The sequence below is a fragment of the Dysidea avara genome, chromosome 4 (assembly GCF_963678975.1).
Source record: "Dysidea avara chromosome 4, odDysAvar1.4, whole genome shotgun sequence".
In the NCBI taxonomy this organism is placed as follows: domain Eukaryota; kingdom Metazoa; phylum Porifera; class Demospongiae; order Dictyoceratida; family Dysideidae; genus Dysidea; species Dysidea avara.
In genome coordinates this window covers 22,429,100-22,456,576 of record NC_089275.1, presented here as the reverse complement: position 1 = coordinate 22,456,576, position 27,477 = coordinate 22,429,100, and the positions used below count along the sequence as shown (strand labels likewise).

At 38.7% G+C, this 27,477-nt stretch overlaps 1 protein-coding gene and 1 long non-coding RNA gene across 2 annotated transcripts; both read left to right on the top strand.

Moving 5' to 3' along the window:
- Positions 1-16,144: 16,144 nt before the first annotated feature.
- LOC136253673 (uncharacterized) lies at positions 16,145-21,848 on the top strand. Its single transcript, XM_066046333.1, has 10 exons — positions 16,145-16,525; positions 18,285-18,779; positions 18,835-19,005; positions 19,060-19,125; positions 19,175-19,273; positions 19,323-19,358; positions 19,407-19,541; positions 19,588-19,773; positions 21,445-21,499; positions 21,553-21,848. Exons 1-10 carry the CDS (start codon positions 16,145-16,147, stop codon positions 21,846-21,848), a joined length of 1,920 nt encoding a protein of 639 aa, XP_065902405.1.
- Positions 21,849-21,863: 15 nt separating this feature from the next.
- LOC136253594 (uncharacterized) lies at positions 21,864-23,128 on the top strand. Its single transcript, XR_010700165.1, has 2 exons — positions 21,864-22,105; positions 22,512-23,128. It is a non-coding gene; the product is annotated as an uncharacterized lncRNA (long non-coding RNA).
- Positions 23,129-27,477: the final 4,349 nt, after the last annotated feature.

Genomic DNA, 27,477 nt, shown 5'->3' with positions numbered 1-27,477 from the left:
TTAAATGGTTACAGATCCAAGGTATATTCAATATCCTCGGAGAATAACCGTCAAGATTTCATGGTGTCTCTGTGACCATGTCAGTAAACTCATCCAGGAGACTGAAGGCATACAAGTCCTCGTGGTTTCTACTTATGGAAAGAAAATATCAAAAGCTAGTTTATATGCATATAAACTTGTTTATAATTATATTATATTGTGTTGTTACAGTGAGTATAAATTGAAGACTAAAGAGGAACTCTAGATTTGTAAAGACACTTAGAATTCTGGTAGATTCTGACAATGATATTGTCAATAGTCAGGTAACTAAGAACTTTATAATTTCCAATTTCTATTATCACTAATTAATGAAAATTAGATGATATCAATTACTTCCATTCTGCTAATAAAATAATCATGATTGTCATGATAACCAAATAATTACCCATTGTAGTACAGTGGATCCTCACTTTGTTCCCAAAGTTTTTATATCTTGGCAACAGCCATCCGTTTTATGCTCGAATGCTTGTAGACGTCTGCCAGGCAATCAGGATGTTTTCTCAGGATGTAATCAGAACAGATGTTTGCCAGATTTCATGTATTTGTATTCATAAGAACCCTAGTGACTTTATTACATCTCAAAATATTCAGAGCTCCATTGAATTACTCTAATACAACATGCATTTACTATGATAGCCGGAATGTAGCAATGAAGTACTCTAATTGAACAGTTCACTTATTAGCATTGATAGTCACACTGTATGTGTGTGCTCCTCTGTTGTGTGCAAATGTGTACTTTATGCTTCAGTTTGTACATACGTAAATTATGACATTGAATTTTAGAAACAAATGCTATACATAATTACATCTTTTTATTCGTGTATATCTGTGTACTGCTATATTATGTAGATCAGCTTTAGACAATAAAAGAAGAAAAGACAAAATTGTACCAACAGAAAAGAGTTCAAAATACATTGTGTAAAAAATGCATGCTGCAAAAATAAATTTACGCACATTTTAATTGCTTTAGTAAACAGTGAAAAATACTTGGATTGGTGATTTGCCTTTTCATGGAGAGTAAGAATATCTTTGTTTCATTTCTGTACCATGATGCAGTTTGTGTGAGTTATTTGTGTTTGTTTGTAATGAGATTGTAACTTTATCATTGCCGTTTCTAAAATTGAACAGCCTCCTTGCTTGAAACATGGGTGGATATAGGCCAAAAACTGTACCTTGATGAATTCCACAGTTCATCATGATCACATAGCCTCATGATTATGATCAATTAAATGAGTGCCTTTATTTTCAGTATATGTATAATCGCTGTACAAATCAACTGTTTTGTTCTTCCTGCTGTCGATTGCTGTAACTCCAAACATATTCACCAGATAAGACTAAATCTTTAGCAGCCCACTGGTTTTTCCTTCAAGACAGCAGAGAAGCCATTCAAAAATGCAAACTAGTTGGGGTTTTGCTCAGTGAGTCACATATTTGTATATTTTTTACATTAAAAAAAAGTTATGCACATACCAACTATGAAAGTATACGCCCCCCCCCCCCCCCCCCCACATCATACGTACCTTGTCTTTCTCAGTTTTACTGGACTGTGATGTTGCAGTAGGCTCATTCCCACTGATAAACAATACAACAATTGTACATAACAATTACATGTACAATATGTGACTGTCTCTGGGAAAACCGGTCTTATCGCCCATTCAAAAGTATCGAGAAACGTCGGTTTTAAATATTCAGTGTGTTGTAGCTGGCCAATGGTGGTAGCTACGCATACCAAATTTTCACACGTTTCACAACAAATTCTTATCTTTCTGATCATCCACTGAAGAAGTAGCCAACAGCTAAGTTTCCCGCCATTTTAGATAGTTTTTAAACCGAGGTTGTCTGTATCAGGCGAGCTCCAGAAGGGTGGAAGGCGGGGGCCGTGGAAGGCGGGCAAGATGGTGTTCAAAAATTGAAAAGAAACGTGCTGGGATGAATTAGGCCAAGTTATAGGCCATTCAGGGATCAGAACTGGCTAAAATGAAAGGAAATATACAGCACAGGCCATTGTCCAACACCACGGAGCTGTACAGCCACACACAGCCATCTCCTGGTTGGCCAGGGCTCCATCAAGACCCCAGACCACTCGTACGGCTCGCCAATGTGCTCTAGAAAAGCAGCCAGCAAAAGCAGATCACTTTACTCTGGTAGACTGTGGCAGTGGCGATTCTAGACCTGACCTACAGGGGGGGACAAGTAGGGAACATCATAACTATATATTGTTGTTTGGCTATAGTATAAAGTAGAATTTTCAGGGGGGTCTGGGGGTGCAACCCCCAGAAGCTGCAGGATTTTTGCAATTTAAAGGCTTGAAAACAGCCTAAAATTTGTTCTAAAAACATGAAAAATGCTAAAAATAACAATGCCAATCTATACAGCAACTTTTCCCCAAGATTTTTAAAAAGTTATTTTTTAACAGGGGGGGCCATGGCCCCCCCTTAGAATCGCCTATGGACTGTGGCAGTGAAACTTGATAGTGCATTCATCAAGCTTTGCGTTTGTGTGAAAAAAATCTAACTTCCTGTCTTGGGCGATAAGAACGGTTTTCATAGATCCAGTCACATTTATGATGTACTGAGAGTTGAATTTATGATGGAAGCTCGTGAATACAAATTTAGAGAGGTTAAGTGACAGATGATTGTTAATAATCCAATTAAATAAAGAGGTAAGGTCTTCTTGAAGCTGCTGTATGTCCAGTATGGAAATGATTTGCCGAAAGCACTTTGTATCATCTGCAAATTCAAGTAGTTGAGATATGATGGTAGATGGCAGATCATTTATAAAGATCAGGAAAAGCAAAGAACCCAGCATGCTTCCCTGGGGAACACCAGAGATTACAGGTAGGCAATCTGACAGGCGGTTTTCAACAGAGACACACTGGGATCTGTTACTTAAGTAGCTGTTAAACCAATTCCATAGAGTGCCTGTGATTCCTATATTCCATAATTTAACCAATAATTCATTGTGTGGCACACTATCAAAGGCTTTCCTGAAGTCAATGTAGATGGTGTCTATTTCTTCCCTTGAAGTGATTAGCTGATGAAAGTAGATGAGAAGTTGTTGTTGAGTTGAAGTGTTACTTTGAAAGCCAAATTGATGCGGAGTGATGGAGGGAACTATTGTACCTATATCACTTTGTAATAAACTAATCTTTCTAGCACTTTAGAGATGACACAAAGGAGTGAAATTGGTCGATAGTTGGCAACAGAAGTTTTGTCTCCAGATTTGAACACAGGAATTATTTGTGTGTTTTCCATTCAGAGGGTAAGTTTCCGCTAGGTAAGCTGGTTGTGAAAAGGTGATGGATGGGTAAAGCAAGGGTAAAAGCACAGTTCTTTAAGATGACAGGTGCGATGTTATCAATTCCTCTAGCCTTGTGAAACAAGAGATGAATAATGGTATTACAGCAAAACTCAGTGGCTTCTTTGGCGTTTAACGAAATAATTGTCCAATGTTGGGACTTTCACAGAGCTATGTTGAAATACCATCATTCATCTCTTGTTTCACTACTTTTTATTGCTTGGATCTCTACTTCATTTTAAAATTAAATATACTAGTCCTATTCAAGTGCACTGCAGATATACCAGATTCAGTCTCAAGAATTCAAACTTCAAGATTTGAAAAGTTGCAGGAAGGAGAAAAAATCCATGACTGGACCTACTGAGGTGGCCTCGAACCTGCAGCCATCCGATTTACACTCGAACGCTTGCAGGAGTCTACCAGGCGGTCAGGATGTTTTCTCCTTGTTATTTTCATGTAATTATATCCATAGGAATTCTAGAGAGTGACTCATTATCTCTAAGTACCCCAAGTAAAACCAAAGATAAACCCTTTCACCACGTAAACCCACTAACTCGTAATTTGATGCTGTTGTTCTATACCATATGCGTATTTCGTACCATACACGTATGGTACATACCATATGCGTATACGTGTACGGTACAACCATACGCGTATGGTACGGAAAATCGTATCTTCTGAGTATAGCTATATAACCTGGTATCATGCATGCGTATAATATCAAGCAGAAGGTTTTTGCACTGCCGTACCTATGGACTATGCCTGATGGCACTCTGCTTTCATTTCTTTTCGGGGAAGAGGGAGGGGGAGGAGCTATTCTCACTTAGCGGTTTCTGTTCAGTGAAGATCGAGATACTCTAATAGAGCAATCATATTTTGATCTGATTAGCTACTCTATTCTCTAGAGCTGAGATGTCTTTACTGCGATTAAGATATAATTTGCTTTACTGCATGATGCAAACCTATTTAAAATAAGGCATTCCTTAAAATAAAAGAATATTGATGGCATGACATCTCGCATGACTATAATATTATATAAGTGATGAAACTGACATCTTGATTTAGGACAATATAATAATATATTATTATGATAAAAACAATCATGAATTCATCGCACTGTTGGCAGATCCAGTTTTGAATTGTGTTAAGTCCTGCTGATCTGGTAGGATCTGATGGAATTCTACATAGTCAAAATTAATAAAGATCAATCATCTGGGTTGGAAGCTTTATGAAAAACATGATATCACCTAGCTGCATACAGTAAAAGTCTGAAAAGTATAAATCAAAGGAAGGGGATTAAATATAATATGTCTCGATTTACACATAGTCATTGGTGTATAATCTATAACAATGTATCTCGTTGTCTGTTTAACATTTCAGTTCATCAAATTATCTGACAGTTCCACAAAATACAATAGTGCCACCACCCATATAATTATGATAGTTTATGTAAGCACTTGTAGATTATTTTCTTGATGTCTTCTGACTTTTGTACATATTGATTTATTGGCTCATCCGGCTGTCTACTGCCTTATTTGTCATGGATTTCCATCTTACATTTTTATAATAAATGACTTCATTTCTCCACAGTGGAAATGCTATTGCTTTGAAAGTACACAAGCTGGTATACTGTATGTTCTTTAGAATAGTTGAGTTAAAATGTGACCGGATTTGTGGAAAGGTACATTTTCCACACATTTTACATACCAGCAAACAAAATGGTGTAACACTTGACTCCTTACACTGATGAACTTGCTCTTAGTATCAAAATGCTGTTAGATACTATAGTAGCTACTATACACTCATGGATAATTGCAGGCAATTATAAGGTATATGTTCAAAACTTATGAAACCTAGAAGTTCAAAATACACTGTAAAAAATTAATAGTGAATTTCACTACTAATTTCTGCCACAATACTCACTATTTTTGTGTAGTGACGTTTACTACTTTTGTAGTGGCCCTCACTACATTGTAGTGAATGTCACTACATGGTAGCTAGCTAGTGCCGACATTCACTTCAAAATTAGTAATGAATGTCACTACACAAAAATAGTCAGTATTGTGGCTGACATTAGTATTGAAGTTCACTACATTTAGTAGTGACCTTGACTAGTTAGTTTTTACTGTGTATGCATGGGTCAAATTTTGTGTGTGAAAAAGGTACCTTTTTACAAATCTGGTCACAAATTATCTAGCTGCTGCATAGCAACTGCACACACTGACAATGTATGGTAAATTTTAATTTTTGTTTCTTCCACACAGTACGTTGTGGCTGCAATTGCTACACATTATATTGCTTCCTATTGGATTCATGATCCATTGTTTAATTGATACAATGAAAATTCAAAGACTAGGCCATTATTACATAATTCTACTCCACCTTCTTATCTGTAATAGAGTTAATGATGTAATGTAATGATGTGACATGATGTAATATAATGTAATTATGCATGCCTGTAATATTAATATTGTGTACTGTAGTTGTAAGAGTTGTGTACTTTCAGTTATTAATAATATATTATACAGTGGTCTGTTTTGCCTATAACAGTCTGCCCAAGAGCCTACGTTTCCCTACAATTAGAACAATACCCACACATATGTGTTTACAAATACATCTGAAGATATTCAAAGATTAGTACAATAATTAGAGCGATATTACCCAAAAATTCAACTAGGGGCTTCTCTATACTTGTACAAACTTTGTAAAAATGTGTTTGGGTTTAAAGGTGCCCAATTATCCTTTCAACATAAAACGAGAGCAGTGTACCCCTTGCCTTACCCAGAAATTGAAACTTGAAGTTTGATCTTCTAAAGCATTATTTAGGACAAAAGACACTTATTTCTGTTAGGCTGTAGAACTGTGCCAGCATATTGATATTCATGATTTTTCAATGAATTTCACTGGAATGCATAGTGATGTAGGCACTATAAGCCTGCCAGTAGAGGTAGCATTGTATATAGCTAAATATAAGCATAAGATTTTGATACAATTATCCATATAAATGCACATCAAAATACTGCATTCTGATTGGTTAAAACATAGCAACCATAATAAATAATTTGCATCCATTGGCAAATTGAGCCAATTTTTTTCAGGCACTTATATATGTGTATATTATTTCATTAAATATATGTGTATATTATTTCATTAAATATTTTATTCTATTGTTGCTACATATAATCTATTGTTTACCTTTAATTTGTTAGTACACTTCCACTTAAAAATGGATATTTATGCCTGGTGGCACTAAAGGAGTGTTGAGCAGACAAATTCAATCAGATGAGCTCGATAAGTACAATGTAATAATCGCTCAAACAAAGGAAGACCTGCATGGAGAATGCTGATACAATAACATTGAGGGAGGTAGCAAAGAGATATAACTGTAGAGAAAGTAATGTTTCAGTTTGCAAATTAAGTAATCCTGCATGGCTGTAGCTTATAGCAATATTAGACATACATGCTATATATGCTCTAATACTGAAGTGCATATATAATTATTGTGCAATAAATACTTTTTAAACTGTAGTTTGCTGAATCTTTGTTATTGAATTGGTGAGGCATGTACATTGCCTACTGAGATGAAGTAGGAAAACATAACATGGCAGAGATTTTATGAGTTCTAATGAATAATTCAGTAATGAATGTAATTATAATATCTAGCATTGTTTAATTGTTAAGTGTGTTGTAGCCACTCACTACCTACTGTCATGCTTGTGGATGGGAAGACAATGTGTTGAGCTACTCTTATCTGAATGTACTCTTTAAAGTTAACAACATCCGCATTAATTTGTGCTGTATAGATCCAGTGTGATGAATGTGAGTGGTGGTACTATTTACAGTATATGTATAAACAAGAAAAGTATGTAAACAAGAAATTGGATCCTCAAAAGAAGAAGAGTGTATATAGTATATAAAAATGCAAATAGAGTGAGGGACCATGTTGCACAACTGATCATATGACATGTACTTACGAAGTTCATTTTTCAAGTCAGTGTTAGCTTTGCACAAGCAGTATATGTATAATTCAGTTAGAACTTACTAGCTACCATGCATGTTGTAATTGCTCTCCTTGCTTATTTACCTAATTGTGTTGTAAATTGTCAGCACACTTATAATTGAGTATATAAGACCATCTGCATGCTTCTGATAGCTATAAAGTAGCATACATGCACAGTACCATTCATGTGAAGTTCTGCAGACAAAGTGAGGTCATGTACATAAGATTTAGGCACATCAGTATAGGACTATAGTGGGAATTGAAAGGATAAAATGCATGTGCCACATGTGCATGCTGATGAATAAATTTATAGTTACAGCTCAGTAGTAAGCAGATTATTATATTGTGTTCTAAGTTTACTCAGCTCGTAAAGATAGCCCATTGTAGCTAGGTGATGGCAAGGCTAGAAGACACTGAGAAAAGGCATAATACGCATATGGTACGTACCATACGCGTATGCCTATACCGTACGCGTATGGTACAGAATTTTTTTTTTTTACAATACAAATTACTCTACAACTAAACTACAAACACAATTAATTACAACAGGGGTTTGGGGAAAGGAAAATCAGAGTCCTCACACTGCAAAGCCCAGTACCGTAAAATCATACGGGCATTGTTTGTCCATAAAGAAACTGAAAGTTGTTGTAACAAATGTTTATGAGCCTGTTTGGTTGATGCACCACTTTTGTTGGCTGTGGTGCGTTCAGCAATGGTACGAAGGGTTTGAAGTGCAAATGGTGACCAAAAACCAAAAGTTTCTACAACAAGTGGGACGAAGTCACACCCCGCCTCCTCTACAGCATCTTGATGTCTCTGGTCCTTGGCTAACTCACCAGATGCAGCAGCTACCCCAGCACAAGAAGAAAAAGAAATGTGAGAAGGCTGGGTAGTGCTACGAACAGACACATCAAAATAAGCTGGACGACCATGCTGAAAATCAGGGTGGTACACATCACCTGGTCGAGAATTATCTTCATAAGAAACACGTTGTTCCTTCAAAACTCCTGAGTGACTCTGGGACAAAGCATGACAAACAATGTCAACTAGAGCATCATGGCGACGAATTCTCATAGGACCATGAGAACATATATTCTAGAAGATGGTCACCAAATTGGTCAATGGAAGTAAGACACACACATAATGGGGAAAGTGGAAATAGAGGGATTCCGAGCCACAAACGAAGGCCAACAACAAACTCAGGACCAGGAATAGCCAGAGCAAGGGAGACTTGAGGAATAGCTTTGAGCCATCCACTGCTAGTACCAGATGAGTGAGAGAGAGCAGTAAGTCGAGCACGGTTTCGGATGTTGAAAGAAGCAAATAGTTGGTCATACTGATTTTGATCTAACAGAACCTGTAAGTCCTGCTGGGTAGCAGAGGGAATAAAGATATCAGATGTAAACCTTTCAAAGGTAGCAACAGCATGTTCTTCATTAGATCATGAAAGTCCTGGGATAGAAGATGAGAAGCCAGGAGACGAACACTATTACATGAACCCAAAAAGGCCGCAGCAGCGGAAGAAAAGGATGAGCGCAAGCCCAGACCCCCCAAGCGAAATGGTAAAGTGGCTTGGCACCAAGAATCATTAGGAAGACTACATTGTATTATGCGACTTAGGCAAGATTTAAGATTAGAATCAAACTGTTCTAAAAAGGAGTGCAATATACAGAATGGCACTGTGCACAAAAGATGAATGATCTTGCAGCTTCCAAGGCAGCTGCGTAGTAAATGAAGCTCGACTTGAGGGTCTTCTAAAATTGCAATGCTGTCTTGAGCAGCTGTAACCTTGGCTAAACGAGAGAACAAGAACTGATCAAAAAAGTTGTCAGTTCCCCAAATAGGAGATCCCAAAAGCTCCAAACCTTCACCAGCTCCCTTGATACTGGTGGGAAATTCAGGGAAAGTCTCCAGAAGGCCAGAATAGCTCGCACTTGGACAGATTTAAATGGAGACCAAATCGAGGACCATGAATTGAGAAAGAATCTAAAAGCTTCAGTAAGGAAGATTTCGAACCAATAAATGTCCCATCATCTAAATACCACAGATGTAATTTGACTAAATCATGAAGCTTGACAAAATCAATAAACTGCAACAGAACTAAAGAAAAAAGCAAAGGGCCCAAAGGATCACCTTGTTGTACACCAGATGAGGCCATGATACGACTAGAACCAAAACGAAGCTCAGCAGGTTGTGAGTAGCACCACTTAACCCAAGCAGAAATCTCTGGGAAATCTTCAGCAACTCGTTCGAAAAAAGCAGTACGACTACATTCATTGAAAGTGTTCTTCATGTCTATTTTTAACAGAGCTAAGGAAGAGTCAGGAGCATGTTGGTAAATGTAATGACGAGTAACGTGGATAGCAGTCTCCAACCCCCAGGAATTCCAACCCCCACTTGACCGTAGGGGATAAAAACACTAGGGAGAGAAGGACGAACAGCAAGACAACATAATCGACTTGCTAGGCGCCTAATTACTTCACCCACAGCAATTGGGCGGACCTCTCCACCTTTCTTTAGCAAAGCAGTCAAAGGAGCTCCACACAACCAAGGAGAAAGACAAGAAGGAGCTTTTCCAGAAAGCAAATGGTTCATCAGACAGGTTAGAGAAAGAAGACAATCACGAGCGGCAGGAGCAGTGGAGCCAGCAATCACATCCAACAAATGTTGAGCACAGAGTTTGGAAGCTCCAGGGCTGGTGCCCTTTGGAAATGCTCGCAAGCAAGACAAAACCATTGAGTCATCAACTGTCAATGCAGGCCTAGAAGGCAACACACTTACATCTGGACATGGCGAAGAAGGGTGACGATGAAGCAAATCTTCGTATGCAGAATCATCATCATGACCAGCAACCTGAGATGAAAGGGCCTGAAGAGCATTACTTTATCTTCCCTCCCTAGCGCAAAACAAAGCACGAGCCTTACAATACAAACTATGAGAAACCCCTCCATAAGGCTTAGAAACTTTGAGATCATCTAACAAAGAATTCCAAAGGCTATGAATGCCCCCAGACTGATTCCAAATATGTAAACGGTCGAGTAAAACAGAAGACATAACAAAGCGGCGACATTGACTATTAGTAGCTGGAATGCGTAGAACAGCTTTTGCAAACATAGTCAAGCGAACAAAACCCCAAACAGATGAGCAAGCTTTACGAAGTTCAACACTTAAGACCCAGGCTAAAACAGGGCGGACACTACGAGGAACATGGGTAATAGTATTAACAGGACAAACCATAACATGGTCCATCATAAAGGTAAGTACCTCAGATTCCATAGCCACAGGACCTTGAAAAGAGCCACATGCAACAGAGTTTAAACCAATTTGTAATGGATCAGATGAAGTGGAGGAAGGCTCATCAATGATAGGGGGAGTGGAGGCACATGGGATGGACAACTGAGATAAGGGAATGCTTGACACAGTATTAGCATTTACGAGTGGTGCACCACAATGGTTTCCTGTACTCAGAAGACGTCTACATCCAGAATTACGAAAACGTAAGTGAGAATCCCAACGGCAGGAAGGTTGTGAGCAAATCAAACAATTACAAGAGTCAAAAAAGTCAGCAGGTGGAAAGGTAGACCTTGAAATATGAACAGAATTAATGTGCTGCCAGAGATGTGAACAGGAGGAGAAATGCTTATTGCACAAAGGACAGTCAATTAGATCTGAAATAGGTGATGAGGTGTGACTGGGGCTGGCTTCAAGGGAAGATAACAAAAGATCTGGATCATCAGCTGCAACGGCTGTAGTAACTGGAGATGATGAAGTATTAACTGAGGATTTGCTGACTAAGTTATCAACTGATGACTCACTAACTGAAGATGATGAAGTATTAACTGAGGATTTGCTGACTAAGTTATCAACTGATGACTCACTAACTGAAGATGATGAAGTATTAACTGAGGACTTGCTGACTATAGATGGTGAAGTATTAACTGAGGACTTGCTGACTGTAGATGGTGAAGTACTAACTGAGGACTTGCTGACTGTAGATGGTGAAGTGCTAACTGAGGGCTTGCTGACTGTAGATGGTGAAGTATTAACTGAGGACTTATTATTTATTTTTTATTATTTTTTTTATTTAATGCTTTATGGTGAAAAGTGACACCAAAGGTCTGATGGTAACTTGCACCATCAGCCTGCCTAAGTACAAAATTATCTACAATTATACAATGTTATGTTGATTAATTATAAATGTTTGAAGTTTGTGACTGGAGGTCTGGATTGATGACAGGTTCTGCAAGGACAAAGGAAGTGAAAGGTACAGTTGTTGCTCTCGTCAAAATTCGTTAGAAAGTGATTCCATAAGAATGATTTAAGCTTAGATTTGAGAGTAAAATATGATGTGTTTATATCCATTATCGGCATGGCATTCCATAAAGATGGTAACCGATGGAAGTAAGAATGTCGAGCTGTGTTGTTAAGGTGATGAGGTATCAAGAGTTTATTGCTTGCTCCAGCCCTAGTAGTAGAAGAGTTGAAACTGATAAAGTTGTTGATGTTGAACTGGTAGGTTGGTGACTTTAGTGACTTGATAGCAAACAGTATGTCCTGCAGTTCAAATATGTATATGAGGGGAAGGAGCTTCAGGTTAATTAGACGATCTTTGTAGCAGCTGGTGTAGTCATTGAGGATGTGTTTAGTGGCTCGGCGTTGGATTCTCTCAAGGTTAACAATGTCTTTCATCAAATGTGGTCGCCAGATCTGAGTACAGTAAAGTAATTGCGATCTTACCAGGGATACGTACAATCTAACCAAGGTAGTAGGTGAATGATTGCAGACAAATGTCCGTCGAATTAGACCAAGTGTTCTGTAAGCACGGGAAATGATGGTTTTATGATGTTTCTCCCAGTTCAGATCTTCAGATAGTATCATGCCAAGATCCTTGTGAGAATCTACATGAGGTATAATGGAATCAGACATTGAGTATGTTGTGTGGAATTTGCGTTTGAATGATAAGTGAATAAATTTCTTTATATTGAAATTTAAGTCATTGTCCTGTGACCAGGCGAAAAGAGCAGTAATGTTTTCTTGAAGGTTTTCCTTGTCAGAAACCGATTTAATGTGATTAAAACATTTGGCATCGTCTGCAAACTTTAGAAGCTGGCATTGATGGATATATGCAGACATATCATTGATATATACTAGAAACAATAACGGACCGAGGATGCTCCCCTGTGGAACACCTGAAACTACTGGTAACAAGTCAGAGTAGACATTATTAATAGAGACTCTTTGATAACGGTTAGTCAGGTAGATCTTGAACCAGGACCATAATGGGCCTGTTATTCCAATTGACCATAGCTTTTGAAGTAAAATCGCATGTGATACTGTGTCAAAGGCCTTGCTGATGTCAAGGTAGATAACATCAGTTTGCAAAGAAGTGTTAGTGATGAAGTCAGTTAGAATTAACATCTGTTGAAGTGTGGAACAACCCTTTGTGAAGCCAAACTGAGATGGACTAATAGATTTGTTGATGTGAGTAATGATCTTACTGAAGATTAACCTTTCTAAAACTTTTGATACAATGGATAACAATGAAATAGGACGATAGTTCTTAACACTGTTGGCGTCACCTGCTTTAAAGATAGGCACGATTTTATGAATTTTCCAACATGATGGTAATGTAGCATGACGTAATGATTGTGAAAATAAATGATGGAGTGGTTCACATATCGCTGTAGCGCAACTTTGCAATACTCTGGGAGAGATGTTATCGATTCCGGCAGATTTTTCAACATCTAGTGAAATTAAGGCTTCATAGACTTCTGGAATGGTAATAGTAATTGAATGTAAAGAGTCATGCATCGTAGGAAGATCTTCAATGTTGGGGAGTGAGGTTGAGTTGTGAAAAATAGAATGAAAGTGTTGATTAAATAAGTTAGCTTTACTGGAATCAGTATTAGCATTCAGTGAGTCAAGGTTCATGACTGAAGGAATTTTGTTGGATTTAGTGATAGATTTAAGATACTTAAATATCTTGTTGTTATTAGATGAAGCATAGGAATTGATGAGGTGTGATTCAAAGCTCTGTTTAGCTGCCTTAATTTTGCCCATGAGAGTGTCTTCAGTAGAAGCAATGATGCTTGAGACATGATGAGTGGGATGGCGTTTGTACCTACGACGAAGTGTTCTTAGATGATTGATACAATGCCTTATCTCAGAGTTATACCATATTGGGTCTTGGTTAGAATGGACCTTGTACTGAGGAATAAACAATTGCATACCTTTAAATAATTTCTGTTCAATGATATGCCATATGTGCTCACTGTCCTGAGTTAGATAGCAGGGCATGAAATCCGAATGAAGCATGTGATCACAAAGACCTTGATAGTCTCCTTTTGAAAAGTTGAATGTAAAGTAAGGGGCAAATTTTGATAGACCATTCATACTGGTGTTGACAGAAAAAGTGATATTGTGGTGATCGGAATGTAAATGAGGGTCAGGATATACTTGTAAATCTTCGATTTTATCCTCTAAATTAGTAAGAAGTAGATCTAGAATGTTTCCTTGCTTGTGGGTCGGTACATCAATTAGTTGACACAGGCCTGCCTGAAAGATCAGATCGCACAATTGATTCGAAGCTGCAGAATGACCTGATAAAGTGTCCCAATCAATGTCTGGAAAATTGAAGTCGCCCAGTAAAATTAGATTATTATGAACATTCTGGAAATCATTTAGGAAGTTGAAAAGGTTATTGTAATCGGTAGTAGTAGAGTTGGGAGGTACATAGGTTACCCACACAGCAAATGGATTGTTCAAATTTAATTGGACGCCTATGATTTCTAAATCATCGGGAGAAGTCATGTGTGTACATGAAATTCTATTATTGACTGCAATTAGTACACCGCCACCACGAGAGGAGCGATCATTACGAAAAATTGTGTAATTGGTAGGTAAAATTTCGTTGTCAAATATACTATCAGTTAGCCAGGTTTCTGTTATAGCTATGATATCGAAGGATTTGGAGTACACTAGTGATTGAAATTGTTGTAGTTTGTTGACAATACTTCTGGGATTGGTATAAAAAATTGATAGTTTATTGTTGCTTGAACAGTCCATAGAATTAGTGTTGTTAATTTCTGCTGTAGTGCGGTTAATTACTGTGGGGGGTAGTCAATTATTAGAAGTGTCCATTCCGGATACAGTGGTCTGAAGATGATGAGGTACATATGAGGAATTCACAACTTGGCCATGTAGTTTGTTATTTACAAAAATTTTGTCGGAACGGATTCTGATTGCCCTACGATCAAGTCCAGATTGAATTAGGGACCACCTTTCTTTAAGCAGGAGTGATTCAATGTGCCTTTCTTCACGTGTCATATCAGGCTTAATTCTGATGCCTTTAGGAAGAGACTTTGCGGCCTTTGATAGTAGAATTGATACATCTATTGTGCGGGTTAATCTAAGTAGTATTGGGCGAGGTTTATTTGCTTGTTCTCGATATTTTCCTAGCCTCAGTAAGTCTCGAATTGAAAGGGGATTGATGGTATTATCACCTTCAGTGACAATTGTTGTAACATTATGTAAATCTTGACTTTGCTTTTCAGATCTGTTGGTACCCTTGTCACATTCATTTATGCCATAAATGACTACATTAAACTTACGATCATTGTATGCTTTGTTATCTGTTTTCTTGGAAGCAGTGATTGCTGGCACTTGTACAGATCTGATAGTAGCAGGTTCAGTAGGCACACCAGAGGTAGGATGGGGGATCCCATCCTGTGACTCTTGAACGGAATTAGGGAGATCTGTAGTATCCTTGGATTGAGCCTTTAGCTCCGATACCTTTTTGTGAAGGCTTTCTATGATGGACTTGAGTTCTTGCATTTGGTGCTCTTGTGTAATAAGACGACAGTTGGGGCAGTAGAAAGGATCATCTCGATCGTGGTAAATTTTGAAAAGCCTTTGGGACAGTCCAGCACACTGCCTGTGGAGCCAAGCATCACATTCACCCTCACAAAAAATTGCTTCTTGCCCTTCAGTGTCTTTAGTGGCATCAAACTTGCTGACTGTAGATGGTGAAGTACTAACTGAAGACTTGCTGACTGTAGATGGTGATGAGGACTTGCTGACTGTAGATGGTGAAGTATTAACTGAGGACTTGCTGACGGTAGATGTATGGTGAAGTACTAACTGAGGACTTGCTGACTGTAGATGGTGAAGTACTAACTGAGGACTTGCTGACTGTAGATGGTGAAGTACTAACTGAGGTCTTGCTGACTGTAGGTGGTGAAATATCAATTGAGGATTTGCTGACTAAAGATGGTGGAACACTAACTAAGGACTTGTTGACTGGCACTGGTGAAGTGTTAATTGAAACATTGCTGACAGAAGCAACTGACTCAGTACAAGCAACCACGGGAGTCAAAACCTTGCCAGTATCCAAAGTATCCACTAAGCAAGATGATGTACTAATTATCTAAAGCAACACTAGGCTGTAAAACAGATGACGCGGACAAATCTGTTACCCCGGATGTCTTGGCTGTTGAAGAATCAAAAGGTGACGAAACAAACTTAAAACATTTTCTTCCTTCCGTATGGCACGCCGTTTGTAACAAAAATCGCCACTTATTTTCCCAGAAAATAAGCTTATTATCCCAGAAAATAAGCTTATTATCCCAGAAAATAAGCTATTATCTTGGATTAAAAATCCCTATTTCCCTGAAAATAACAGCTCTTATTTTTATAATGGCTTATTTTCCGAGCATATAAAAAAGAATTTAAATTTGCGACCACAGTCTAGACTCTAATTAATATGCAGCTGCGCGCGCATTACTGTCACGTAGATGTACTATCAAGATAATGGAAGTGGAAGCGGATAGAATAGAAGTTCTCTTAGAGATTGGCGAGTCACGTAGGGTGCTAACAATTGATAAAGATCACTTGGTGTTCAGCGTGGAGAATGAGTTGGGGAAAGTTGGGAAAGATGGCATCCTTGCCTATTTTTCATGCGAGCCTGGAGGACCTCATAGTAGCAAAAATGTGTATATTTTGCAGCGTTGGGATGCTAAATGGAATACTTATGTAGATGTGTCGGATATTGAACAGGTGGTGAATGGAGATCGCCTAATTTGCACTCTGCAAGACGGGCTGCAAGACTCACAGGCAGGCTCGCAGTGTAGTGCACTAAGCACGGTGGATAGAAAGAGAGATACTAGAGATTTTGATACAGCTAAAGGCAAGGTGAGCTTCATTTTTCATTTTCAAATAAAGCATTTGCATCCGCTCATGGTAACCGTAGGTACTGTATGAAAATTAATGATAAAGCTAGCTAACTGTATTTACATCATAAGTTTAACTGCATGGTAGCGATGACTTGGAACAAGAATGCCAGTATTATTTCAGCTGCATTGTTATGGTACCACTACTTCGATGTATACCATATTGGTGATAAAATAAAGCGCTTTGCTATAGGAAGCCTTATAGGAATATACAAGTTGCAACTAGTGTACAGCGAGGTATTCTGTTTTGCTATACTGGTGGCATTTTAAAGTTGAATAGGGCGGAAAGAATATACTGTAAATACAGTACAAATGAATGTACCCATTAAGAGTTTTGGTCTACATTCCTGGTTAGAAGCTGTTTTGCATTGTCACAACACGTTTAGCTACTATGCTTCTTATACCTTTGTGATCGTTATAACACTATGAACAATACTTGCTGTATTCATAGTTGTTAAGCTGCCACACTAACATGACTATTTTGCTAATTATGACATCATTGTGGATACTGTCCATGTTATACCAGCCAAACAACAAAAATCACTGGAGAGCTATAAAAAGCTGCCATGAGATAAGAAGAAACACACATTGAAACCACCAGCCATAGTGGGGGCATTCATCAAAGTATTTGTCAGTGCCTTACTGTCTGAGTTGTTAATGGAGGCCACACCACCATGGGCAACAAGTATTGCAAGCTGCTTTGAACTTTTAAAATCTAATAGAATGAGCATGGATATAGCATAAACTTCCTGTTTAGTTCTTCTGGATCACACCTTGTATTGGTATATCAGATTGGTATCGGTGTTTATATTTAGTATATTGTATCAATACAAATTCAACTCTAACCACAACACTACAGTACACTCTAGTGTTGTACCGATTCCCACTTGTTGAGTTGAGCCGATACCCGATATTATTTTGATCGGGTTTACCGATTGTTAACCGACAGCCTATTGTAGGGTTCTACAAGTTACAATTGCTCATAATTCACTGAAAGTAATGCCTATAAAGATATTAAGGTTCCAATCATCACTCTCTACAAAGAGTTAGCTTTGTGGATGCCACAAACCATAAACAAATTACATACCTGAACCAGCCCTCCAGTGCAGGTGTCTGTTGGCCACAGCCCATTACTACTGATTACCCATTATGTTAACTTGTTATCAGGTGACACCACACAATGTAAGTTTGAGAAATTGGGAGAATGGGCTAGAGCACTGTAGCCTTAACCATGTGACCCCGCCAAGATAGGGTCATGGTCCCCAACAACCATGGAAAGCCAGAAGCCCTCATGGTCCCTCCTAGCCAATATTGCTACAGCGCGACCCATGTCACACTAACCCACCATCAATAGAAACTATGAGTTAGTGGAAGGGGAGGGACCCGGGGGGAGGTAAATGACTCTGAGTTCTGCATATACAACCACTGCTATCATGTTGTTGTTAAGAATAATCTAGAATAGGTAGTTTACCTAAGCTATGCCCCTAAGCTTTGTGTTGGTTGTTTACTCACACCTTCTAATGAATACCATGCATAGTGTCCAACCTCCAGTTCTGTGCTCGCCATTGCCATGGTCACTTAAAGTTTAACCTTTGGTTAAACTTCTAGTAAAACAGGTAATAATGATCATCAGTGCAACTATAGTACACTCACATACTACCTAACTAGAAAAGTGTTGCATACAATAATGATGTTGTTAATATTCATTTTTGTAATTGTAGCATCTGGTATCACAAGCTTCTGACATTGTGAAGTCACTCAAAAGTCCATCTCAGAAGCATGTACAAGCATTGGCTGAGTTGTTTCCTTCATCAACTGCAAAACAACCACGGCTCAGTCCTGCATTTGATCCAACAGCCCAGTGCATAGCTTTTAGTCGTCATCAAAAAGAGAAAGGAAATCCCAGATTGAAACCCAGCAAAATTTCCTTTGTATTGGTTGCCAGCAATGTTAAAGGAATACCAAGGGGAAAGCACAGAACAGCATTAAAGGACAGCAAGCAGATAATGAAAGTCGATATTGTTAGAACAATGTCAGCCACTGATGTCAAACGAGCAGTCCTGAAAGCTTTCTCCCATGTTAATTTGACAGCTTTTGAGTACCAGTCAATTGATGGTGCTCACCATTTTCAAAAAGCTGAGGATCAGGAGAAAGATGGAGATGCGATCATTAGCTATGGAGCTAAGGGCTTTGTTTATATTAAAAGAGACCTTCAAGTAAGTTGCTTATATTTTTTGACTGCATGTGCACTGTACTTCTATATTAATACAGGATCCTAGCATCAGTGAGCTACCTCCAACCACACAGGGGGATCCTGAAAACCACGAGTTACCCCCAGCCACACAGGGGGATCCTGACATCAGCAAGTTACCTCCAGCCACACTGGAGGATCCTGATATCAGAGAGCTACCCCCAGCACCAATTTTTGCGTCAAGACCAAAGGTTACTTTGTGTTGACAAATGTACATACAGGTATTATGCTAACCTTTATTTCAGAAACATGATGCTGTTGCCATATCTGATTCAGAAGACAACTCAATTCCTGTTAACAGTAGAGATAAAGTAATGTAGCTGTTTTATAGTTTCTAGGCATTTACATTATTTAACACAGGAACAGGAGACAGTACGAGGAAATCTGGAAGAATTTTGTAACATCAGAGCTCAACAAGATAGAGAATATGAGGAGAGCCTCCAGATAGACAGGCATAAGGTAACATATAGTACTTCATGCATACTCAAGTATGTTGTGTATGTTGTAGTCTGAAGAAGCTGACAGGATGAAGCTTAGACAGGAAGTAAAGCCTGCTATAATTTATGTCTTACTGATGGCATGTGGATTCTAGGAATTGTTAGAGCTTAGACAAAACTTTCAGCACAAATATGCGGGTGATGGCCCCACAGGAGGTTGTGCTATCAAATTCAGGTTTCCAGATAGGAAAACACTATCTTACAACTTCTTACACAGTGATCCCACCAAGGTATACTTACCAACATGCATTAACTAACATTATTAACTTTTTATAGGTGCTATACGAGTTTGTTTTTAGTGTGATCGAAAGCATCTCAGGCTTTAAAATATGTACAGTTCTCCCAATGGAGGTGGTGCCATGTTGTGGGAGAACTACTATATCAGATTCCATAGTGGCTTTACCATCCATCCTTACTGTGACGAATGATGAAGACATTGATTTATTGATGTACTTTCAGCAGGTAATGCGCATGGTGTGTTTCAGTTATTATTAACTTTGTATGGACAGGAGCGCATCGAATCCTATGGATAAGGGAGCATGTAACTCCATACACTACCAATACTATGGGCAAAATTCAAACATGGCGTCCAGTGTTACTATGTATATAATTGGTTACATCATTCTTACACGCAACAGGGATACACCGAATGGTCGATGCTACTCCATCTAGTGTGAAGGTCGCAAAACTGCTTTGTTAGGAAGATCATCGAGTTGAAGGTAAAGCTTGAAATAGTCAAGTGGAGTAATTTTGGGTGATTATCAACTGTAGAAAGACCGTCCTGCTGCTAATATTCCTTCGTCATGCCATTAGACTGCGTTTCCATAGCTTCGCTTCCTCACAGCGGAAGCGTGACGTATTCGAGCATGCGCCTCTGCATAATAACCTAATTGGGAAAATTTAACAGTTACATATTATAGTACATGTACACGGCAGCCATGTTTGAATTTTGCCCTTTATAACAAAGTTACATGCTCCCTTGTCTGTAGGATTTGATGCACTCCCGGTATTGATAATGAGGTGGTTTTGTAAGTGATCATGTAGTTGATCATGTTTGTAACTGTCTCTGGGAAAAGCTTTTGTTGATCATGGGGAGGGGGGCTTTTGGGGCTGAAGCCCCCCCCCCCCTTTCTTCAGTTTTAGGATTTACTTGATCAATATGTTCAAGAATGTAATGATAATTTGTCTTAGCATAAGTATATGACCACTATATATACAAATACTGACCTATAAACTCACCTTGTAAACATCTTTCCAAGGAATTATCAGTGGATTTATGCTAAAAGTTATGGAAAAAGGACCGGATCAGTATTGGAGGTGTACAAGATCGAAATACTCTAATAGAGCAGTTACAAAACTACTCTAATAGAACGTTCAGTGGATGTTTAGTTCTGCTATGGAATTTTTCAAATCTTCCTGCAAAGATGGATAGTTTTTAATATTATTTATAGCCATACTTAATTCATGTGCACATTAAAATGCTCTCAGATTCAATCTCACTTATTTCAAAATTTTCAACATTATTATTATACCATGCGCCTATTGTTGTAGTACAATTGTGATCATGTACATGCACTTGGTTGTCTGAACCTTTCAAAACCTTTCCATTAACAAATTCTGCAGAGAACTATATAGTCAGTATATAAAATAACTGAAGCATTTGATGTGGAAATGTCTCCAAATTTTTGCATTTTACCATGTATTTTTCAAATGTTTTTCAAATCTTCCTGCTAAGGTGCATAGTTTTATTTAATTCAGGTGCACATTGAAAATGCTGTAAGTTCAATCTCACATCATTCCAGCAATTTTCAAAATTTTTCAGTTTCAACATTATTATGCCATGCACCTATTTTGTACACTTGTGAGAAGGTACATCTTGCACATGTGCTTGGTTGTCTGAACCTTCCAAAACCTTTTCATTAACAAATGCTACAGAGAGCCAATTGGGCGATATATAAAATATCTACATGCAGCAAAGCTGAAGCATTTTATGTGGAAATGTCTCCAAATTTCAGCATTTTAGCATGTATTTTTCAAAAATTGCCTTGGGGGGGGGGGGGGGGGTTACTGTTAAATAAGGTTACTGTTTACAATTAAAACCATCCATGCAGTAATTTTGTATTTATACTTTAGCAGCTTGATGATAACAAAGGTGCCAAAATAGCTGATGAAAAATTTATTCAGATTGGTAAGTTAACGATATTAGATATACATTTTGCATTTACTTTGTATTTTTTACAGTTGATGGCAGACGCTTAGATTTCGTGCACAGCATTTGTCCTGTTCAGCCTGTTTTTGCTCACCTTATCAGAAGAAATGCAATCTATGGAGATGTCATGGGACTTTTCCAAAGCAAAGATGCCCAGAAAGAATATCCTTTACGTATACGTTTTAAAGATGAAGTGGCTTATGATGATGGTGGAGTAAGCAGGGATATGTTTAGGAAGTGTATCAGCGTTGAAACCGGGTCGGGCGAATTTTTTTTTTGGGCACACTTTGGACTTAGAAATTTTCACGCATTATTTTTTTCCGGATAGTCGGTGTTGCGCATGTTATACCGGATACTAATCTGCTCTTGTACACACATTGCCAGGGCACGTTGCTCTAAGCTGTGTTTCCTGCCAGGCTGACAGTACAAAGGGAGGGTGAAAATCACTTTAGGGGGAGACGCCTCTTTCTCCCGTTCTGCCGTTTTTCAGCACCAGAATGTTTTCTCACATCGTGATTGGCAACCTCAGTGCCAGTCTGGCGTTAGACAATCATGGCACAGAACTACTCACAGCCATTGTTGAAAGTGAGTATGGAGCATTCTGTGTTTTAATTCTTGTTAGTATTAACCAACACCAGTTTGATGGATGTGTCACAGTGTTATCACTGAAGTGTTAACAGTAGAGGCTGGAGTATTACCAACTCTTTTTATTAATGTATTTATTATCAACTCTTGGTGTTATGAACACCATGGTAGTTAACTGAACAAGCCATTTAGTGTCGATTTTGTTTCTGAGCAGATAGCAATTGCCAAGATGCATTTTTGATTGTGTATTACTGAACAATGTGGATGTTCCTTTCCCTATGGATGGCAGTGCTGACTTCTGTATATTTACATAATTTTTTATCACTGATTCATGATGTGGTCATGATTATGTGTGATGATCTGTGATCACATGTATTGAGTACAATATTCTTAATTTATTTTCTAGATGAAATTCTGAGCAAGTTATTATAACCAAAGAACCCCAATCTATGGAACATTTTCTTGGTGATTGCATACAGCCGAGATGAGTTTGATGATTTAATACTTCCACAATAGGAACAAAGATAGGAAATTCAATATGGTATACCTGTATGGGAGAATTTCTTTTCAACTTAGAGAAAAATTTATTCATTGTTTTTTTCCAGATAATGTTGCACATGTTGTACGGGATACTAACTTGCTACAGACATGCACATTGGTCACAATGTCGTGTTCCCTGCCAGGCTGACAGCACAAAAGGAGGGAGAGGATGACTTTAAGGGGAGACCAATTAAGAGGCCTAATTAAGAGCCCTTTTTTCTCATGCCATTTTTTAGCAGCAGAACGTTTTCACACATTGTGATTGACAGCCTCCACTGATTTTTCAGTACAGAGCTCCTCACAGTCATTGCTGAAACTGAGTGTGTGAGTATGATGGAGCTTGTGTTTGTTAAGCAACTGAAACAGCCAACTACCAGTTTGACAGTGCGTGTTAAAACATGAGTGAGTATGAATAGACTGAAAAGGCAGTAATGCATTTGGTTATGCGTGTCATGTTATTGTTCAGTCAGACAGCTATCGAGATGTATGGTGTGTATGTGTAGTTGAGGGTACACAGGACCGCCCAGAGAAATTAAGGGGCCCAGGGCAAAGAGTTAAAGTGGGGCCTTGACCCAAGTTGTAAGGTGAAGACCAAAAAAAAAAAAAAAAAAGGTCACAACCTGCTGGCAATGATAATAACTACCCATCACCAACCATATCTCCTTATCTATAAGCTTGCTACACTGCTCCTCTGAAGAATACTGTGACTGCTCTATTAGAGTATTTAGATCTGACTGCTCTATTAGAGTATATCAATCTTCTAACAGGTATTCAAGGGGCCCTTCATGAGGCCTCCTGGGGCCCCTTTAAGGCTGGGGCCCAGGGCAAAGTGCCCCAGTTGCCCCCCCCCTGTGGGCGGCCCTGAGGGTACATCTAAAGAGTACTAAGGGATTTCTGTTGACAGTGAAGCTGTTGTTTCTGAGTGTTGGCTTCCTCTCTTTGTTACGATCTATGTCCTTGTACAGTATAAACTGATACATGTGTGGTTAAGCTATTGTAGCAAGTTCTTACTGGCTGATATGTAACCAGATCATGACCTAGTGCACTTGTATACAGTAGAACTACCATATAATGGACACTTTGAGACCAACTAAATGAAATAGTACTGACAAAAAAGGAAAAATTGTGTTTGAGCAGAATTCCTTATATTATTATATAGGGAAATCCATTCAACAATGTCTGCAGGAATAAAATTTAGGGTTGTAAGTGGGTTAGTACTGCTGAACCGATTGACCCCAGTTCGATCACAATAAAGACAAGTGTCAAGTACTGGGTTTAGTAAAAGAAATAGTAATCGGCATAGATTTGGCATAATATCCATTATCCTAAAGTTCCACTAGTTAATCCTACATTTATTATACAGATCATTACACTATAGGAAGGATCATCTGCAAGGAGACAAGTAGCTGTACCAAAGAGTATTTTAACACTCATAATCAATTAATTAGGTATGACAGCTGCAGCAACCTGCAATTCTCATATGTGGATATGGCCCCGTTGCTTAAAGTCAGACTAGTTGCCTACAAGTAACAACCTTCAATCCTAATATTATATGGGCATAATACCAAAGATGCATGCCAATAGACAGTAGCATACAGTCCCGATAAGTGGGTGCTGCTCCACATATCCCTAAAGACACATTCTCGAATATAAGTTTCTTGAGTACATACAACTGCATTTCCATCAATACTTTTTTAATTTATCTCACATCTCAACTGGAAAGCGTATAAGACCCATTTGATCCAGACAAAATACGACCCAAATGATGAAGATAATCTGGATGACCCAACCCAATTATAACATTGATGCAAGTAATAAAAAATAGGTAAACTTCAAGTTCACAGCCTAATGAAAAATAGGTGTGCTTTAAAATGTTTATCTTAAAGCTATAAAATGAGGCATTGATTCCACTGCAACTTGATGACAAGTGCTCAGTTGTGATGTATCCAAGAACTGATATCAATGGTGTTTGGCATAACTTTGTTACCAGTTGTTTTAATCAAGTCTGACGATACGCTATCACAAAATTGGCCAAACATATACTTAATAGGTGTGAATCTGTAACTTCTTTATAGCCATTAGCTAGGCATACTTAAATCAGTGAAGGACAAGTACATTTTAAAGTACAAGTAGCAATTAAAGTACTTCTACGTGTACAAGTGCATTTAAAATGTCAACTGCTTACTTATTACAACTAACTTGCACTACTACACTAACACTACTGCAGCCCTTTGGTAGGTGTGTATACATTCAGTTCCTGTGCTAGCAAAAGTGTATACACAACATGATTAACAACTCATGTACTACTTGATAAATGCAAGTGCACTGATAATCAGATGAGATGTAGGGGGTATGGAATACTCTGTATCGGCCTTCTTTAGGATTAGATTGAAATCATATAATATGGTCTTGTGATAAACGAGTATTTAGATACACACACACATACAGTACTGTAGACATAGGCTTGCAGAAACATGGGTGGAACAGCCAACGTAGTGAGCATACATACTCTATGCAATACATCAAAAATACAACTGGTAGAATAAGGGACACTGGCTGCACTTGAGTTTACTTTCTTAGTTTAACAAGGATAGGCCATAACCCTCATCAATTAGTTTTGCAAGGGTGCTTCCAACTTTAAATATGTCTTCCTGTAGCCTCCACCCTCAAATGCACGTTCACAGTCCAGCAATGCCAGATTGTTGAATTTCCTATCTTTTCCTGTATTACATCATCAAACTCATTTCGGCTGTATTCAAGCACTGTGAGAAATAGGCTTGTTCCACACCTCATTCAGACCGGAGTTCTTTGGTTACAATCACTCGCTCAGAATCTCAATGTGAATCCATCTAGCAATAACAAATATCGTACTCAATACACACGTGATCACAGATCATCGCACATAATCATGACCACATCATCACATGACACAGTGATAAAAACATTATGTAAAATATACACAAAGTCAGCACTGCCATCTTTGTAGGGCAAGAAACATCTGAGTTGGAAACGTTACTTCCTACGAGCCTTATCCACAATTACGTCACAATGCAAAAATAACGCAAAAATTGCGAAAAGTGTGGGGGCCAAGTGGGATACTTTGTATGGAAGGGATAACGTTTCGAGATGTTCCACGTGAAGAAAGCATGAGAAAACTCTGGTGAGGCTATTAACTATCTTACTATGTAGGGGCACGCATTTTCGTACTTCTCGAGTAGTCCTACGGTCTGCTTTTGGTTTCTTCCCAATGGCTCTCTGTACAAAAGGCCCCCACACTTTTCGCCATTTTTGCGTTGTGACGTAATTGCGGATAAGGCTCATTGTGATGGCTATACAATTGTTATAAATAAATAGCTGCCTGTCACAACTTGCACATACCATGTCTTCGTATTGGAAGTAAAAGGATTCACATTGTTCTGTAATAGGATGGCACCATGACACAATCAAAAATGCTTCTTGGCAATTGCCGTCTGCTCAGAACCAAAACTGACACTAAAGGGCTTGTTCAGTTAACTACAGTATTCATAATACCAAGAGTTGGTAATGCACCTATCAATGTTAAGCCCCACTACCCCCCTCCCGGGATTACTAGGGGATTAGTGGGGGATTTTGGCCTGATTTGATTTGAAATTCTGCCCCACTAGTGAGGTATTTGATCGTTCGAAATTTTTGGAATTTGTTAAACCGCAAGCTACATAAGAATTAAACTGTTTCCTAAAGTGTATTGCAGTCATACTACGTGGGGATTTGACCACTAGTCGTGCCCCCATGGGTGGAGTATTTGATTTTTCAAAAATTCAAATCCCCACCCATTTCCCCTTTATGCCCGGGAGGGGGGAGGTGGGGGATAATATCGATAGGTGCATAATACTCCAGCCTCTACTGTTAACACTTCAGTGCATTGTGACACATCCATCAAACTGGTGTTGGTTACTAAAAAGAATTAAAACACAAAATGCTTCATACTCACTTTCAACAATGGCTGTGAGTAGTTCTGTGATGTGATCTAATGCCAGACTGGCACTGAGGTTGCCAATCACGATGTGAGAAAACATTCTGGTGCTGAAAAAACGGGAGGAAGAGGCGTCTCCTTCTAAGGTGATTTTCGCCCTCCCTTTGTACTGTCAGCCTGGCAGGAAACACAGCTTAGACACCCTGTTAGAGCAACGTGCCCTGGCAACGTGAGTACCAGAGCAGGTTAGTATCCGGTATAACATGCGCAACATTATCCGGAAAAAAATAATGCGTGAAAATTTCTAAGTCCAAAGTGTGCCCAAAAAAAAAATTCGCCCGGGTCGGGTCATCCGGGTCACATTTTCTCCGGGTCATCCGGGTCTGACCCGGTTTGCAATATATCCAGGTCTGACCCGGATGGATCACGTGAGAAACAAAGTTGTTCGTTTGACGACATGGAAACTTATAAACGCTATCGCGTAGCTCTTTCGTGAGCCACGCCCACTTATCGCATTACCAACATACGCTCAGCCACGCCCATTTGTTAGTAAGTGTAGTATGTAGCACGAAACTGAGGGTATCTAGGGTGAGGGGTAGCTATTGAATGTAGGTGAAGGCCTTTTTTTTTTTTTTTTTTTGGTCTTCAACCTACAGCTAGCCTGAAGTTGCAATATTTACTGAACACGAATCGAGCTCATTGCACTATCTCTGTCCTTGCTCAAGATGCATATGCCACCAGTCACGTCCACCCACCTCAAACCTGAACTACTTGTAGAATCAGTATGTATGTGTGTATATAAGTAAGTAAGTAAGTAGGTAAATAAGTAATGTAATGTAATGTACTTTCGCGGCTGTTGGTACATGTTACCAACAGACCT

Bases quoted from the DNA above. Each gene is read 5' to 3' on its own strand.
- LOC136253673 (XM_066046333.1), top strand. From the start codon at position 16,145: ATGGAAGTGGAAGCGGATAGAATAGAAGTTCTCTTAGAGATTGGCGAG. The intron at 19,006-19,059 runs GTTACTTTGTGT...CCTTTATTTCAG, and splicing joins TTTTTGCGTCAAGACCAAAG to AAACATGATGCTGTTGCCAT. The intron at 19,359-19,406 runs GTAAAGCCTGCT...TGTGGATTCTAG, and splicing joins GGATGAAGCTTAGACAGGAA to GAATTGTTAGAGCTTAGACA.